This window comes from Oxyura jamaicensis, chromosome 28 (genome assembly GCF_011077185.1).
Source record: "Oxyura jamaicensis isolate SHBP4307 breed ruddy duck chromosome 28, BPBGC_Ojam_1.0, whole genome shotgun sequence".
NCBI lineage: Eukaryota > Metazoa > Chordata > Aves > Anseriformes > Anatidae > Oxyura > Oxyura jamaicensis.
The window spans coordinates 4,020,372-4,037,682 of record NC_048920.1 but is presented as its reverse complement, the minus strand read 5'-3'; the positions used below and the strand labels follow the sequence as shown (position 1 = coordinate 4,037,682).

Sequence of the window (17,311 nt, the reverse complement as noted above, 5' to 3'; positions counted from 1 at the left end):
ATCACGACAACGCTTACATGGTGATGTGTCCCCCCCATCCCTTTCACATGTCGCCCCCATCCAACCTCTTCTTCTTTCCTTAATTTGTTACCCAACACCTTGGCCACGCTGGATTGCAAGCTGCTCAGTGCGGGGAGCTTTCTCACCCCCTTCACAAAGTGCTCTTAGAAATTTCCACACATCTGTGCCAGGCACCAGGTTTGACCCAGCCACCGGCTCCTGCCTGCTCAGGGACTCTGAGCGCCACCAGCACAAGGGGTTTGGACCTTCACTAACAAGCTGTTTCCCACGTAGTGTCTGCAGAAGTTCCTGCTCACTTTAGCAGACTTCATAAAAAGGCTCCTGCAGCTCACGTTATGATTTGAAAACCTCAGGCTCTGAGGGCTCCTAGGGAAATTCTGGGGAGGAAGCAGGCTGATCCACACGTAATGAGCGGTTGTAACACCTTTTGTGAGCTCCGTTGCTGACATTACTGGTGGGAGGTGGTGTTACAAACTGCCTGCCATGCCCAGTTTCCCAAGGACCTGAGCAGCTGGAACTAAAACATCTGGTCCTGTGCCCCTGAGCATCCCTGCCTTGATTTACAGCATGGTGCCTGCAGCAGTTGCCGCTCTGGGTTGCAGCCACCACTGAGGAGCCTGGCGAGCTTGGCCAGGGAGCAGCGCAAAGCCCAGTTCTCTATTTATCAGGTACCTATTGTTGCTGAGAAGATAACGATCCCCAGGACGTTCATTTCATTGCTGGTCCCCGGCAGGGTCCTGTAGGTCATCTCAGGAGATGGCGTCAGCTCGAGAAACACAGGGCGATGAATTTCAGGGTTTTCATCATCAGGTGCAAAGTAAATAAAACTGAGGGATTTCCCTGGGATCTTTGGAAATCCTGGGGACTTCACCACTGGCACAAGGACAGTTCGATACTGGAACAAAAGGAAAGCAGAGAGGTTAATGTCCTGCTGGCAACAAACTCCATGATGCTCTGAACACAGAGTCAGAGCCACCACTGGGCCAAGTGGTGCTGCAGGCTCAAGGTTTTGTTTTCAGGCAGTAAATTGATGAAAAGAAGAGAAGCAAGAAACAGGCAAGGGAAACTGAGCACAGCCAGCCTCCAAGACCACACTTCCTTGGGCACACACATGGCATTTGAGTCCTGTCCCTGCAGGATCCCAGTGCAGGACTGGATAAGGAAGCGCTGTGATGCCCACAGAGGGGCCCCTTTGGCCCTGTGCCCCTCCTGGGAGCCCTACAGACACTTCCCCAACATTGTGAGTTTGCTGTCCTGCCCCGTGCCATGCCCATCCCTTCCCCTGCCCTCTCCTTCAGCCACCCCAACCTTTCCACTCAGGTTTCTTTCCCACAGTGTGCCAGGCCCTCTGCGCTGCTCCCTGATCCTGGAGCTGGCACTGGGAAGCTGCTGCACAATGGTGGGGTCCCTGGGGTTCCTGGGGTCCCTGGGGTCCCTGGGGTCCAAGCATCATTTTGCTTTTGCGGAGCCCTTCAGCACAGGGTGTCGCTCTGCCTGTGTCCCCCACCAGCCCTCTCTGCTCTGTGTGCACCCCGGGGTGAGCAGAAAGCAGTCAGGGAGCAGGGAGGGAGGGAGGGGAAGGGGCTCATGTGCAGGCTGTGGCTGGGGGAGAGCAGCCCCGCCAAACCCAGCACCATCCCATCTCTGGAGCTTGAGCTGGGGCTGGGTGGGCTCACCTGCTGGAACGAAGCTTCGATCAGGTTGGAAGGAAACATGTTTCTGTAAGAGAGCAATTGTGCAGAGGTTAAAGCGCGCGGTGAGCTGGAGGGGGCCCAGGCTCTGGTGGGTGAGAGGCCAGCAGGAGAACTGCTATGGCCTGCACCCTCTGGGTGTCCTCCTGCAAACCGAGGGGGAAGAGAGGCTGGAAGGTGAATGAAGAGCGGAACTGAGCCACACAAACTGGATACATCATAAGCCAGAAGCTGCAAAGGACCCCAGCCATATCCAGTCCCCTGCTCAGACCAAGACCAAGCAGGTGCAGGATGCTCGGAGCCCTCTTTGCCAACATCTCTGGGAGGACGGAGCAGCGCTGGGAGGAGCTGTGCCAGCCCAGAGGTGAGCAGCAGGGGTGCTAGAGCAGCCGTGGGTGTAAGCAAGCCCCAGGCCCCTGGGTGTGCGCAGGATGTGCCCACGGGGAGGAGGTGCCCTTGGGAACAGGGAACCCGCTCTGCGCGGTCAGCACGGCAGAGGCTCTCCCATTTCCCTTCCAATCTCAGTACCCCCAGGGGAACTCGCAGCCCTGGGGGAAGATCTTGTTTGTGGAGCACCATCCAAGGCGATAAGCCCCAGACTCCCCCTGAAATCCTGCGACGTACCTGATCAGATCCAGCAACGCGTCGGCGGAGCTGAGCACCACTTTCCCCACAGAATAGTCCTCCTTCTGGGCAGCTGCGCCAGGGTGGATGCTGACCACGAGGATGATCCCGATGGTCACTGCCATGAAGGTTGTCCAAAGGTAGTAGGTGATGGTGATCACCCCCATCTTCCCGCAGGCCCTTGAGTCCATGGTGGCCAGCCCAGACATGAGGCTGCACCAGAAAAAATCATGGTCAGCATCTGCCCCCAAAACTGCACGAGATGCACGTGGAGGGCAAAGTCTCCAACCTGTGATGAAGTTTCCACAGATTTTTTTAACTGATGCTCAGGGGCATCACAGAGCTCCTGCATCTTCAGGTGCCTGCATGGTGTCTCCCCAGGGGATCTTGCTCCCAGGGCAGGTTTGTGGCAGCCCAGGTGGTGCTGCAAAGGGCAGGACAGAGCTACAGGTCCCTTCTCAAGGTCTAGCCATGCCTTCTGTCTTCACCAAGGGGTAGCAAGTATATATTCTTATGTTCTGACGGTCAGTAACTGACACTGCTCTGCTTAGTGTGATACTGTCCTCTTAAACCTCTGGCACACTGTGCCAGAATCATAGAATACATATGATTAGAATATAGAATCATGGAATAGATACAGAATCGTAGAAAATAGAATCATAGAATCATAGAATACCCCGAGCTGGAAGGGACCCACGAGGATCATTGAATGCAACTCCTGGCACCGCACAGGTCTACCCAAAATTCAGACCATGTGACTAAATGCACAGTCCAAACGCTTCTTAAATTCAGACAGGCTTGGTGCAGTGACTCCTTCCCTGGGGGGGCTGTTCCAGTGTGCGACCACCCCCTTGGTGAAGAACCTCCTCCTGATGTCCAGCCTAAACCTCCCCTGCCTCAGCCTGACACCATGCTATGGGGTGTCACTGTCAGCTGCAAATAAAGGTGTAAAACAAGGTGTAAAACACCCTGGTGGGGATGGAGCCCACTCCCCAGGCAAAGAGCCACAGGTTCAGACCTCACGTACATGTAAGCTTTCCTAAGAGCTAGCCAGTAAGCTACTTCTAAACAAAACTGGACTAAAAATAGAGGGGGTATTATGGGCTGTGCCAGCAGGCTCTTGGTGGGGACATCAAATGGGAGATGTGGGGGCTGAAGTGTGTCACCCTCCCCAGACATGCAGAGCTCCTGACCTCTGGTTTTCCCTGTTCCATCTCTCCTGGGACACTGCAGAGCCCCAGGCGATGCGGGGCAGGGATGGGGGCGGCAGGGTCAGTGCTGCCCTCGGGGACACGGCAGGGACAGGTGGTTGAGGGGGGGCAGATCCCCTCCTGCAGCCGCGTGCCTGGGACAGAGAGGCTCTGGGAAGCTGAGGAGAGGCCACAAAGGTGAGGCGGAGGTGGGTGAAGCTTTCTGACATGAGGAGCTCCAAATCTGAGTGCCAAGCTGGACAAATCCCTCCCCAGCACAAGCCTGGTCCCTGTGGGATGGTGCGCGGAGCAGTGCAGCCACTTCACCATCCTGCAGTAATTAAGTAAGAAAAATCCGGGTTTGGTTCAGCTTGCAGGAAATGTGCTGCAGGTGTTTTGCAGATGCCCAGACCCCCACGGGCAGCACGGCTGTGGCTGGGACAGGCCCTGGGCCCCCACAGCATCAGGCTGCAGGGAGCACTGGGAGCACCCCAAGGGACCCTGGCAGTGTGTCGGGAAGGGGGTGGATGCTGGGGCAAAACAGAAAGCAGCCCTATGGGGGCTGATGGCAAAAACACCAAGCTTGGCAAGGAAGGTGATCACGCTGTTCCCAAAAATAAACTAGAGGCAAACCAGGCAGCAAGCGAACTGAAAAACAACAGAGCAGTGAGACATCGGCAAGGGGATGGAAGTGAGTTGGGTATTTCTGGTGACCATGTGCCAGTGATCAGTTAAAATATGTGACTCTGTCTCAGCTTTTCAAGGCCTCACTTAGGGTAATTGTGGCTCTGTTGCTTATTTCTAGATTCGGATGGGCTGGTGAAAGTGGGATTTGCAAACATGACACGCAACAACGAGCGACGCTTGTGGTCCCTACCTGAACTTTCTCAAAACCCTCTAAACAAGGAAATCTGCTTTCAGTTTAAACCTCTGCCCATCAGCAGCAGCCTGTGGATGATCTCCTCAGTGTGACACAGGGATGGCACTTCAGAAGCAGAAGATGATGTCTTACCTGGAGGTGATCAAGGGTAGGATCAGCATCTTCAACATCCTCATGAGGAGCTCTCCAGGAAAGGAAAAGTACTGCTTCTCCTGCACAAAGAGCAAAGCTGGTGTGTCAGCTGGGAGCTGAGAAGTGGATGCTGACCTCAGATTAAGGGCTCAAACCTTTTTTTTTTTTTTTTTTTTTTTTTCCTAATGGGTCACAGCTTTGAAGCTTTGAGCTTGGCTCCCAACCTGTGGTTGCTGAGACACACTTTCCCTGGCGGTCCCTTACCAGAGCTGGGCTGGGGCCAAAAAATAGGGGCTACATGTGGGAAACCTGTCTGTGAGCTGGAGCTGGGTGTGTGCGGCTGCTGCCCTCCCCAAAACATCTTTGGACCTACCACCCTCTGGGGAATGGTCCCCATGACCCTGCTGCTGGCTTGTCCCTGGTGCTGCTGTGCTCCTTGTTGGGCAGCAGAGACTCAGAAGTGACCCAAAGCCTCCAGGTGCAACCAGGTGCCCACCCGCCCTACCTCCTTCCATCCATCTGCCAGCCAGCCGGCCCTCCACCCATCCGACTGTCCCTCCACCTGTCTGTCCATCCACCATCCCTCCATCCACCACCCTCCTGGACCCTGAGCAGGTCCCCCCCATGCCTCCCTCCCTCCTCCATCAGCCCATCCATCCACCCAACCTTCCCCCCCGGCCCCCAGCTTTTTCCTGCACCGCCCTGGAGACGTCAGGGAAAGCTCTGAGGAGGCCGAAGCCAAGTGTGTGCGCCCACTGCTCCAAAGGCCCGAGCACCACTGGGCTTCCAGGGATGCCAAGGCAAACTATTGAACCAAGAGCCCCGTGCTGCCGTCCCTGTGCTGACCCCCCTGCGTGGCCCAACCTTGGCTGAACTCCACAGAAGGGTGCAGGAAGGAGCCACAGAACTGAGGAACGTCCCCTTTGTCACTGGGTTTTCCAGCCGTATGACACTTCCCCCTTGGGGAAGGAAGCAGGGAATGGCGGCTTCATCTGCGGCATGGAGGCTGGGCCAGAAGTCCCTAACGGGGAGAACTGGGCAGCAGCAACGGGGCTGGGGCAGGGCAGGACGAGGGGCAGGACCCCGGGTGGGTGCAGGCCCCGTGGGAGGCCGTGGGGTGCTTGTGGCCATGTGCATTGGATGCAGCGGGATTACACCCCACTTCCATTAAGTAACGAGATCATCCTCGCTCGGGGCAGTGATGCTGCGGTCTGTAATTGAAGTGACAAGCCTCTGCTAAATCCTTGCAGGTTACTTGGGGATGTTCCAGCGCCAGCCGAGCTCACTGAAGCTGGGATCCCGCTGAGCATCCTGCCTCCTGGGGCTCAGCCAGCCCGGCTAAAGATTGGGCTGAGCTACGGCTGAGACGCTCGATGCCATTAAAACCACTGGGATTTTACTGTGGCGACATTTAACAGTGCAGCGCTCCTAGAAAGCGCTGAGCAATGGCGATTGCTGGAAGCCCCCTGGCTCTCAGCAACCCCCGAGTGGTTTTTGCTGGATCTTCTCCAGAGCGTGGACTTGGGCTTTGCTTTGAGCATCTGCAGGGAGAGGCAGCAGAAGCTCAGCCCCGGGATGCCAGCACTGCTGCTTTGTGTTTTAGGCTGTTTCCAACCCCTGGGGGCAGTGGCGCAGGAGCCACCCCTTTCCATCCCCATCCCTCCTGCAGGTTCCTGCAGCCTGGCAGGGTCTGGCCCAGAGCCCCCACTCCCAGCAGAGGGAGCCAAGATTTGTCCTGCAGCTTTTGGGAAAAAAATAAAAAAATAAAAAATAAATAATAATAAAAAAGGCCACAGACAGAAACCATCCATGAGAAGGTCCTTGCTTGGGCAGAAGCCTTTGCTTTTGTGGCCGTGCCCCTCTGTGGCTGCCCCGACTGCCGGTCCCACTCCATCTCCCTCGCTCCCGTCCTGTCCCCAGCGTGCTTACCAGCTCCGTCAGCTCCAGCGCCCGCAGCAGGAAGCCCAGGAGGCAGCCGGTGCCGACCGACAGCATTGACAGGGTCAGGAGGCCGTTTTTGCTCCAGAAAGCTCGCACCCGCTTCCAGATGCGCATGGAGCTCACGGAAAGAGAGGCCAGCAGGGCTTTCCGGACACGCTCCCACATCGTCCCGCTCAGCCGTGCCCCTGGGAGCAGCCCCTGGCACCGTGCATCGCTCCGGGCATCGGAGCCCTGGTTAATCCCCAGGGCCAAGAGCCGTGCTGCTACCTGGGAGCCTTTCCCATAATGGAAAGTGACGTCTTCAACTGGGTAATCTGGACTTGGCTTTCTGCGAGTGCCGGGTGCCGATCCCAGCTGGGTTAACCCTTCCTGCCACTCCCACCCTAATGGATCGGGGCCACACGCTGTGAGCTGGGAGCAGGGACACGACATGGGAGCTCCCTTCCATAGAAGCTCATGATCCAGGAGGATCTGGGTCCTGCTGTGCCCATCAGAGGCTGCTGCAATGTTTGGGCTCCCACCGGCTGTGAGTGCATCCCCATCCCACCCCATATCTGCATCAGTGCAAGGGCTTCGTTAGGGCAGAGCTTGACAAGGACAATATTTTGGGATATTTCTTAGTGCTGGATTGGGTCAGGGATACAGTGCTGTTCCCAGGGAGCTGAAGATACTCTGGGACTGACGAAATACTAAAACCCCTCTGAATTAAAACCTTTCTTGCACAGATTAGACAAACAAACAAAAAATAAAGAACACAAAACCCTCTCAAATCATTGCTATATTTTACACATACAAAACTAGGCCACAGACAGGGCTTGATATGGAGATTTCTTTCAAGTCCCTGCCTCTGTGGGACAGGATCCTTGCAACCCCCCAGTGTGCTGCACAGCCTCACTGCTGTTTTGGCAGGGATGTGGTGGCTTTTGCAAGCTATCTCAGAGGAAGCAGACCTTCTTCCAAAGCAAGAGCGTGGCATATAGTACTTCCATGTTTTGGCCTTTGGAGAGGTCTTTGGTGGTGTGCATCATGACTTCGGCTTTAGCACGGATTGTTCAACCTGGCAGGTGGAATAGATAAAATATTTGTTCATCAGCATAGCTAAAATACAGCTGTCTCCATTCAGTTCCATCTGCAAAGCCCTCTGCAGGCAGAGGGATGGAGTTTGTAAGCCACGAGTCAGTAACAGCTTGGGAAAGGCACCCCGAGTTGTTTGGGGGATCAGAAACACCTTAAAGGGGTCCGTGGGGCTAGCAGCAAGTGGAGGGAGCAAGCTGAGAAGGGAAAGGGTGTGGAGAAATCCACGTAACCGGGAGTGGAAGAACATGAGGACCCGTGGGGACCTGTGAGAAAGAAAGGTATGTATGTCCCAGGGAAGAAAGAAATCAAAGAGGGAGGGGAGATCCCAGCTCTCATGAGATGGAAAGTAGGGAAATAGCAGGGGGTGGGAGGGGAGGCCCTGGTACCACTGCCTGGGTACAAGGCCTGGGGAAGGGGCCCTGGGACCATGCGGATTGCTGCCTGCTGAGGGAGTCAGGACCTGAAACACAGCTGCTGCCTGCTCATGAACTGGCAGCAGTCCACTTGAACCTACCATAAATCTCAACGTCGTCATAGATGTCAGTGTCCCTGTGGGGGAAAAAAAAAAACAACAGGATGCTGTGAGCAGTCTGGTCCCCCATGACCTCCCACCACTAAGGCAAGGGCCAGCTCCTGCTGCTGTGCCTGTCCCACCTCCTGACATGCCTCTCAGCTCTGGTGTGCTCCGTGTCACCCCTTTCACCTCCTGCCAGGCTCATGCTTGCCCCTCTGGGCGGCTCCTCCCGAGAGATGGGATCCTCCAGCATGAGGGGAGAATGGATCTGGCCCCTCTGGCATTGCACACGGATGGTGGCCCCATCCCAGGACGCTGGGAGCCCCTCGTGCTGTGCCAGCAGCAGCAGCTGAGCAGTGCCCAGGCAAATCCCATGTGCTGGGACCACAGCTTGGGGAGGGCTCGCAGCAACCTGGCAAGTTTCTCCCAGCGCCAGAACCATTCCTGACACCAGAAATCAATGGGAAGGGCAGATTGCCCCCCTAGGCTAACTAGCAGGCATTATGGTTATGGCCACTGCCTGGGTTGGATGGTTTAGAGCCAGCACTCGATGGCCAGGGCTGGTTCGGTGCTGGGCAATCACTAGGCAATCACCAGAGCTCATGGAGTAGGGAGGAAGGGGCCAGGAAACAAATACTCACAGGTGCAGCATCACAGCCCGGGGCACGTAGCCATCTGCAACAGAGCAAGGAGAAGCACATCAGGTGGTGCTGGGAGCAGGGCCATAAGCGGGGGCGCACCCCAGCACAGGCAGGGCTTAGCAGCACCCCACACCCCCAGGAGAGCTGGGGGAGAGCAGCAGCCTGGCTCCAGGAAGCCGAGCTGGAACCTTGGGAAGAACCTGCTGACAATGCAGGGAACCAGCCTGCTGGGCTGGGTCACAGCCCGGATCCCCATCTCTGCCTGGGGGGTCTGCAGCCCATTTCACCCAAGCATCCTTCACTGCAAGCATAGCTCATGGAGTCTGTGACCAGAGCAAAGACCAATGTGCCGGGCTCTGGAAAATGCAGAGGCTTTTAGCAGAAGGAGATGACAAGGCCAGCTAAAGGCAGAAATGTTCATTCCGAGTGGGAGGAAGAGCTCGGCATTTTAACAAAGAGAAGCAGGAACACTGGAGACCCAGGACATGCTGACTATCTCCAACAGCAAGGGGATGTCTCCCACAGTCTAACGGTGTGTGTGCAAAGAAAGTTACCAGCAGTGACTGCCTGCAAGCTGTGTGCTGTGATCCCTGCTCCAAGGAGAGCCTCAGTCCCCATGGACTTACACCTCCTCTGGCTGTTTCGGCAGAGGATTTGCTCCTTATTTGTAAACTCAATAACATCAAGAATTTCTCCCCGTCTGAGTGGCAGATTCTTCCCTCCGCCCCTCTTCTCTGTCACTGCAGGGTCGACCATCATCTGCGTCAGGACATTGATGCTCCCTTCAAACTGAAACACAAACAGCAGTGCTGCAGCTCAAGCAGCTGCCCCAAGGAGTGCTGGCCACGCAGCTCCAATCTCTTTCCCTTCATGGAAAAAGCAGGCTCCTCTTCAGCAAAAAGGTACCAGTCTGATCTGGGAATGCCTTGGTGGGGCATGAGGCAGGTCTGACCGGGTATTGCCAGGTCTCTGCAGTGCACGGCACCCTTCCTGGGGAGCAAGCGGGAGGTTAGAGAGATATGAAACTGCTCATTGCTACTCACCTTGAATTTCTTCTGAAACTCCCTGTCTGCCTTCTCTTCCTTCTTGCATTCTTTGAGTGTCATTGGCTTCATCTTTCGGGAGGCCTGGGCTTCTCTGCAGAGTCATTGCAAGTCAAGGGAAAGCCTGGGTAACCCCACTCCTACTCCCCCCTTCACTTTTCCTTCCTAGCCAATGCCCTGTCACATTTCCCCTGCTCTGGGTCTCCCCCAGCACCCAGAGGTGCCTCCCTCCAGGGATTCCGGGACTCTTGAGCCAGGTTTAAATGCTCCACCTGTGCCCTTCACCACCAACATTCCTATTGCAACCCCAGAAAAGACGACCGAACAACCAGTTTTGCAAAAGCACCAAGGATTCTTGGCAGTTTGAGGCTCCACAGAAAGCACGAACCCCTCTCGTTACCTTTGCACAGCTGCCAGCAGGGCAAGCCTGCCAGAGGCTCGACTGGCATCTCCACCTGTAAAACCAAACCCAGGGAGAGATGCTGACGTGAGGCTGGTGTAAGCTGCAGGCACCCACTGAGACACAACACAGGGAAAGAGACCGAAACAACAGCGAGAGAGGGACCACTGGGACCACCGGCTGCTGAATTCTGAGACCGCCTTGAAATGAGCTGGGCCGGTCAGGGCACAGGGCAGCTGCTGTCCATGGCCCTTGCTGGGCCATGTGTGTCCCTAGGGCCAAGCTCAGTTGATGTTAATGGGCTCATCCAGATGGGTGGAAAGCACATTTGATAATTTCAGGGGATCAGAGTCACCCATGCTTGCTTACAAGGTGGCAGAGAAACCCACTGTCCTCCCGTGCATGGGAGCAGCCAGCCCAGTGCAGTTGCTGCTGGCTGCAGAGTTCCCTGGGTCCTCAGTGCTCCCTGAGGCACCACATCCAGAAGCCAGCCTGCACCCACCTCCTCCGGGACGGAGATACGCTGGTGGTCGGGACGTGGGTGGCAGTGGAACACTTTTGTCTCTCTTGACCAGCCCAACGGTCTCTACATCATCGTATATCTCATCTTCATCCCTGGGACAGAGCAGAGTGTGATTAGGAAGCCATGCAGCAGCCTGTGAAGAACAATGCTTTGTACCACTGGAGCTGCCTGCACGTGGAGCCATCCCAAGCTGGGCTCTAGGAACAGGCAGAAAAACTGATGGACCGATGCCGTGGTGCCCGATAGAACTGGTGCCCTTCCCACCTAGTCGGGACAGCCTGGAGGCCACGTAAAATTAAAGCACCTCATCAGTACTTACCCTGCTGCACTTGGAGCATCCTGCGGTGGGAACCGCACCGGGCCCGATGCAACACAACCTGGTTTCGGGTAACCTATGGTAAAAAGAGGGATGGGAAAGCAACAAGGGATTATTTCAAGTTTTCACCTCAACTCAGAGCATCAGAGCCTCCTCAGGTCCTCAGGCTAGATTTGTACAGAGGGATGTGGGGTGATAAAGCTCACTGCACATCTGGATCCAGCGAGAAGTTTTTCTCCATGGCCCATTGTGTCCCTAATGTTTTTTCTCCCTGGACCAATGATAAAAGGCAAGGGGAAGAAGCCAAATATGAGTATTTTGAATATGTTGAAAACGCTAAACTCCAGATCTGCATCAGATCAGTATCAGGGCAAGCCCTGGGCATCTCCAAGTGCTCAGGGACATCATCAGCCAGAAAGTGCTGCTGCAGCTGCTACAATCCCCAGCATTCACACAGCTGCACCAAGGTGCCATTAGTTTTATCACCAGACTCATAGCTCTCACCAGCCTGGTCAGCTAGACCAGTCAGTGACCAACACCAATATCCAGCACTGCGGCTCTGATGGGGTTATTGTACCAAGTGATGAGCAATCTTATGTCAAGCCTTAAAAAATCATAAGATTACTTTAAACTTGTGATTAACAAAAATAAGTAAGTCTAGGAGAGTCACTCTAGGTTTTCCAACTTGCTTCAGTTTCCAGAAGACAATCAAATACTTGAAAACTGCCAGATTTTATGACAGATGGAGGGAGGATCACCTCTGCCAGGGCAACTCTAACCCTCTAGGCTGGGGCCCCTCTTTGGGTGAGCATCTCCCAGCACAACAGCACAGCCAGGACTGATAAAAGCCTCTGAATGACCCCACAAAATGGTGGGCTAATACAATAATATAAAACAGTTAGGTTTTGCAGCCAAGCTCTGCGTCCCGCAGGCAGCCAGCAGCCAGTAAGGAGGACATACCAAGCAGCACCATGGTCCCAATGGTGTCCCCATGGTCCTGTCTATGCCCCTGCAGTCTTGGCAGTTCCCTCAGGCTTGGAGGCAGATGGTGTTGCAGGCAATGTGCTGCCAGCTTCAGAGAGCCTCTGCCCCTTGGCCAAAGGGTGAGTAAGTGATTCTTCCTCGTGGGACGGAGGAGGCCAGCTCTGCTTCCCACCAGTAGTGCTTGACTGCTCTTACAGTCACAGAAGGGTGGGCTGGTCAGAAAGGGCCTGAGGAGCCTCTCCTCCAACCTCCTTCTCAGAGCAGGGCTGAGAGAGCCTCAGAGCTAGAGCAGGTCAGTCAGGGCCTCGTCCAGCTGACACCTGGGTATCTCCAAGGACAGAGATACCCATTTCTCCGGTCCCTGCCACAGGGCTGCACCACTCCTACAGGAACGAATTTCCCCTTGCATCTAACTGGAGTTTCCCCTCGTACAGCTCATGCCCATTGGTCCTGCTCCTGGCACCTCTGGAATGTCTGGCTCCACCTTCTCCTCCCATTAGGCAGCTGTGGCAGTGAGATGGCACCTTTGCCTTCCCTCCTCCCAGCCAACCAAGCCTGGGTCTCAGCCTCTCCTTCCCCACGTGCTCCAGCCCCCAGCCATCCTAGTGCCCAGCACTGGACTCACCCCCGTTTGTCAAGATCCCTCAAGTACTCGCTCCAGCCCCACTCCCTGCAAGCAGCCCAGAGTCTGATACCTGTCCCCAGCGGGGGACACGGCACTTGATCTCTCCTTGTTTCTCCAGCTGCTGTCCTACATCCCCTGCATGTGCTATGTTCATAAAGCCCCTTGGTCACTAACCAGCTCCCACTTCTCTCTCAGCCCACCCCAAACTCCTGTCTCCCAGGATCTCTAAGTTGGAATATTTGGCATCCTGAAGCGGTTGCCTTCAGTGGGGGACTTTGAGGTGCCAGCAGGTGCCTGGCCATACCCAGCTTAGTGCTCCTTGGCTCCACGGCAGGACGGCCGGGCATCCCAGGACGTGCAGCTGCGCGGAACTTCTCCAGATCCACGACAGGAGGGCGCCTGGGCTTGGCCGGCCTCGCTCCCAGCGTCATGGCATGTGGCAGAGGCTTCCTCCGAGGCAGAGTGGGATGTCCTGTCTCCTCGGTGCTTCCCACAGCATTTGGGGAGGCTGCAATGGCTGCACCTTTGGCTGCAACTGGTGGAGCACCCTTGTCTTTGACGAGCGGCCATTTCTGCTGGGCTTGGTTTCTCTGGGGAAGATCAGAGGTGGCTCCAACTTCCTTGTTCAACACGTCTCTCCCTCTTGGCTTTGCAGGGGCTGGCTGGGAGCTGGTGTCCTGAGCAATACCCTTCTTCAGTCGTGCCATCCACTCCGGGGTCTCGGAAACGGGATGAGGAAGCGAGCTCTGTCCCACACTCTGACCTTTGCTGTGAGGAGCCCTGCTGAAGTCCACCCTCCTGGTCCGGGGGGACTCGGGGGGTGGCTCACCCTTGGAGCCCAGCACAGGCATTTGTCCTGGCTCCATTGCAGGGGATGCTGCAGACCGACTCTCCAGCCAGCTGCCTGCTTCGGGGAGATCTTCCCTGTTGCCTTTGAACTTTGCTTGGAGGTGCCTCACCATGGCCCCTTTCCCCTCCGGGTGCCTCTGCAACCATTAAGAAAAGCTCCAGTTAAAACATTATGGAGGAAAATGAGTCAAAGCCCCTCTGCAGAATGCACTATTGCTTCAGCATGGCCTGACACTGAGCTCCTCCATGAAAAGAGGCCTTTGCTCACTGCATGGATGTCTGAGAAAAGAGCTCAGGGCTGCACCAGACTGGGAACAACAGGTCCACCACCGTGAGGGCACCCAGAAGCTGTTTTGTGGAGTCTTTTGGCCTGATCCATCCTCTGCCCACTACCAGGAACCTTCAAAACAGTGGGACAGGGAAGGGAATTATGCCCTACTTGTAACAAACCTCCTGAGGGCAGAATTTGAGACCTTGATATTGCCCAGGGCTCAGAGGGGAGCAACCTACTTTGTCTTGGCCCTGTCCCCCATGAAGACCACGGTAATCAGAAGTGCACTGGTAATCCTTGTGCACTCCAGATAAAGCCTTGAGCAGCCCAAAACCACGAGGATGTGTCCTACTCTGTGACAGCCACTCCATAAGGACAAGGGGCCTGGCTGCTCAGAGGCAAGAGGCCATGGCACCTGCGTGGAGGAGACCACGCAGAGCTGTCGGCATCCTTTCCTTGGAGGAAAACCCATCCTGCTGAAGGCTGTATGCAAAAAAAAAAAAAAAAAAAAAAAAAAGCCAAGAAATGGCAGATCTGCCCTACTTTTCTGATGAGGGTGTTTCCTGTGCTGCTCACACCGTGATGAGCACACCGGCAAACTGGGCCACACCGGCCCCAGCACAGAGCTGCCTGGGCTTCCTGAACATCCCAGCAGCCTTTTTCTGAAGTCTCTAGAGAAAGGCAGTCAGGAGGTGCCTGGATGACTTTCAGAAAGGATGCCAAGTCTGAGATACAGCACAAAGCTCAGGGGTGACAGGGTTACATTTTCATAACCATCCCAGATAGACCATACGGACGGGGAAGGAACTGTCCTCTTCCTCTTGTATCTTTCTCCTGCCTTCTTGTCCTCAGACCACAGCGTCCATTTGCCTCAGAGCTGACTGCTCCATTTGCCCTGCCATAGGCTTTGGTTTTGAACTCTTCCTCCCTCTGGGATCTCAGTCTGGGTTTGCACTTGCGTAATTTTTTTTATTTCACAACAGAAGAGCTAGAGCACAAAGAAGCTGCGCAATATTTTCAAACATAAATGTTCTAATTTATACACCTAAATAAGTTCAAGTTCCCCTCTCATCCCTGGGCAGTCACCGCAGTTTCCCCAGTCAACACTGCAAACACAGCACTCTGGGCCAAGCCTGTGGTAGAACAGCGTGAATTTGCAGTTTCCTGCACACCAGGCAGTGGAGATTTCACATAAACTAATGAAAAAAAGCAACTCTCAAACATGCACCAGGGATTTTAGATGTGAACACAATTCAGATGTTTGTAACCATAAGTTCTAGTGCTGTCCAAGCGGTGGGACAGACAGAGCACCTGAGTCTACCTGTGGGATACAGCACCGCTGTCACGGTAATAAAGTCCAGCTTTTTGCGTTGCTGGGTGCCCTCCTGGGTTCAGCAGCACAATGTAAGCTTCTCCTCTTTCACATATTTTATATTCAGCCCAATGTCAACCTGGCAATTCTTGCACTGAGCCCAGGAGCTGGTCAGAGACCTTTGAAGCTCCGACCAGCACAGATGGACCACAGGACTTTGACTTTTACTACTCCCTGGGGGGGGGGGGGCGAGGGTCTCAGCAGGACCTGGCCCCTCACAAGGACACAGCCACAGAAACTCTCCAACCTCCTGATCAGGAGATATGGCTCTGCTCCCCATGCCCCATCCTCAGGTCCACAGCAGCCCAGGTAAAGTTCTTACTCACCATTTTCCATCAGTGGACACTTTCCTACGAGTTCTCCTCTTTTCTAAAGACCACCAGAGGCATCCAAGCAGGAGGACTTGTGTAAGGCAAGCCTCTTCTGATGGCAGCAGGGTCCCCCTCCTCTGAAACCAGAAGCTCTTTCCTAATGGTTGGTGAGAAGCTGTGTGCAATGCCAGGAAGTAGCTGACTGTGAAGCAGCATGAGCAGAAAGAGGAGGAGGAGGAGGAGGAGGAGCAGCTCTTTGTGCACTTCTAGCTTGGACACCACCAGGTCCTGCTGTCTCATCCAGTAAAGAGCCCAGACTCTGAGATGAGAGGGAAGGGTTCCTGCGAGGAACGAGAGGGCAAGTTAGGTTCTCATCTCATGACAGCCAACGTGAACCCACTGCAGGCTGGGTTTTCACAGCCCTGTGGGACCTGCAGAGTGGAGGAGATTCATGGGCTGCTCTTTTTGGGTAGCATGGCACAACCAGCATGGCCCATGCAGCCCAGCCTCAGCCAAGCTCTGCATGTGCATGGGAGGGTTGGGGCAAGGGCTCCAGGTTTTAGACACATCCAGAACTGGAGGATATTTGCTCCATAAAGGAGTCAAGCTTTGATGGGAAGCAGAAGTGCTCTGCACAGCACGGCACCTAGTTGGGCCATCTCTGTGTTGAAATGCCCTGCTGTTCGTTGCCTCAGAGACAGGAAAGCTGAGAGGTTGAGTCAAGTCCCGGCAGCATGGGGCAAAACCCCGCTCTGCAGAGGAGAATCCAACCCCTGCTTGGGGCACTGGCTGAGGCCTGCAGAGATGCTCTGGCCGGCTGCAGACTGGTGATGATGTCCCTGCCCTGGGGTGGCATGTCCTTCTGTCCCTTTGGGAAGATGTCCCACCAGCAGCACCCACGGCTGTCTTGTGCCTGCGGAGGGCTGTCAGGGTGACCGTTTTAAGGATAAGCTGGTGGGTCAAGGATGTGGGGAAAGCTGGGAGGGACACATGATGGTAAATGGTGGTGGTCCTCAGGGGCATCCTGTGGAGGGGACACAGGAGGGTGGGATCCCACTGGATAGAGGCAGCATGCTGGGTGTCCTGTGCCAAACCCTCTGGGTGCCAACAAGGTGGGCATCTGGCTGGGACAGCCACCTCCCTGGGGTCCCCATGACCACCTGCCCACGGCTCCAGCAGGGTGGGGAGGACAGGGCCATGTTTGGGGGACAGGGACACAGGGAGGTTCCAAGGGCATGTCTGGAGGAGGAAGGGTTGTGTCTTGAGATGACAGAGGAGGCTCAAAGGACTTATTTGGGAGAACGTGGGCGATGAGAAGGATGAAGGGCTGTGTTTGGGGGTGACAGGAGGATCACAGAATCACAGAATCATCTAGGTTGGAAGAGACCTTCAAGATCATCTAGTTCAACCTCTGACCTAACACTAACAAGTCCTCCACTAAACCATATCCCTAAGGGCTGTGTTTTGGGGGTGACAGGAGGATGAAGGGCTGTGTTTGGGAGAAACAGAGAGGATCAGGGGCCGTGTCTGGGGACGGCAGGGAGGCTGCAGCGCTGTGTCAGGGGGAGGCGGGTGACAGGAGGAGGCTCAAGGGCTGCGTTCGGTAGCGACCGGGCGGCTCAAGGCCCGCGTCAGGGCGCAGGGGCTGGCTGTAAGCCGACTCCCCGAAGCCGCCGAGGCAACCACGACCGCTCCGCGGTCCCCCAGCCCCTCAGCCCCGCCGCCCCCTCAGCCCCTCAGCTCCGCCGGGCCCTCCCCACGGCGGCCCCGCTCCGCCCGGCGGCGCTGCGCAGGCGCGGCCCCTGGGCGCGGGATGGCGGCGGCGGCCGTGCCGGCGGCGGAAGCGCCTAAGGCGAAGAGCGGAAGAGCGGCGGGGGAAGCGCGAAGCGGTCGTGGTTGCCTCGGC

At 55.7% G+C, this 17,311-nt stretch overlaps 3 protein-coding genes across 3 annotated transcripts in view; 1 reads left to right on the top strand and 2 right to left on the bottom strand.

Annotated features, from left to right (window-relative positions):
- Nucleotides 1–6,644, bottom strand: part of LOC118179206 (excitatory amino acid transporter 5-like) — a 14,831-nt gene extending 8,187 nt beyond the window's left edge. The window contains exons 1-5 of the mRNA XM_035348367.1: nucleotides 6,468–6,644; nucleotides 4,539–4,618; nucleotides 2,337–2,549; nucleotides 1,698–1,740; nucleotides 694–916 (exon numbers count right to left, since the gene is read on the bottom strand). Of these exons, the coding sequence (XP_035204258.1) occupies nucleotides 694–916; nucleotides 1,698–1,740; nucleotides 2,337–2,549; nucleotides 4,539–4,618; nucleotides 6,468–6,644 (736 nt within the window). The remainder of the gene's footprint in view (nucleotides 1–693; nucleotides 917–1,697; nucleotides 1,741–2,336; nucleotides 2,550–4,538; nucleotides 4,619–6,467) is intronic.
- A 642-nt stretch (nucleotides 6,645–7,286) lies between these two features.
- PRAM1 (PML-RARA regulated adaptor molecule 1) lies at nucleotides 7,287–15,591 on the bottom strand. Its single transcript, XM_035348461.1, has 10 exons — nucleotides 15,421–15,591; nucleotides 12,907–13,588; nucleotides 10,997–11,069; nucleotides 10,657–10,769; nucleotides 10,155–10,209; nucleotides 9,755–9,848; nucleotides 9,338–9,500; nucleotides 8,712–8,745; nucleotides 8,071–8,105; nucleotides 7,287–7,536 (listed from the first exon to the last, which is right to left on the bottom strand). The coding sequence occupies exons 1-10, from the start codon at nucleotides 15,421–15,423 to the stop codon at nucleotides 7,532–7,534; spliced, it is 1,257 nt and encodes a 418-aa protein (XP_035204352.1). The 5' UTR covers nucleotides 15,424–15,591; the 3' UTR covers nucleotides 7,287–7,531.
- A 1,614-nt stretch (nucleotides 15,592–17,205) lies between these two features.
- The window catches only part of POLE4 (DNA polymerase epsilon 4, accessory subunit), a 2,620-nt gene continuing 2,514 nt past the window's right edge, over nucleotides 17,206–17,311 (top strand). Inside the window, exon 1 of the mRNA XM_035348376.1 lies at nucleotides 17,206–17,251. Within this exon, the coding sequence (XP_035204267.1) occupies nucleotides 17,219–17,251 (33 nt within the window). The 5' untranslated portion in view covers nucleotides 17,206–17,218. The remainder of the gene's footprint in view (nucleotides 17,252–17,311) is intronic.

Coding starts and splice junctions, on each gene's coding strand:
- PRAM1 (XM_035348461.1), bottom strand. Junction 11,070..12,906: donor GCCAAGGAGCACTAAGCTGG/GTATGGCCAGGC, acceptor TTTTTACCATAG/GTTACCCGAAACCAGGTTGT. Junction 8,106..8,711: donor CGGGCTGTGATGCTGCACCT/GTGAGTATTTGT, acceptor TTTCCCCCACAG/GGACACTGACATCTATGACG.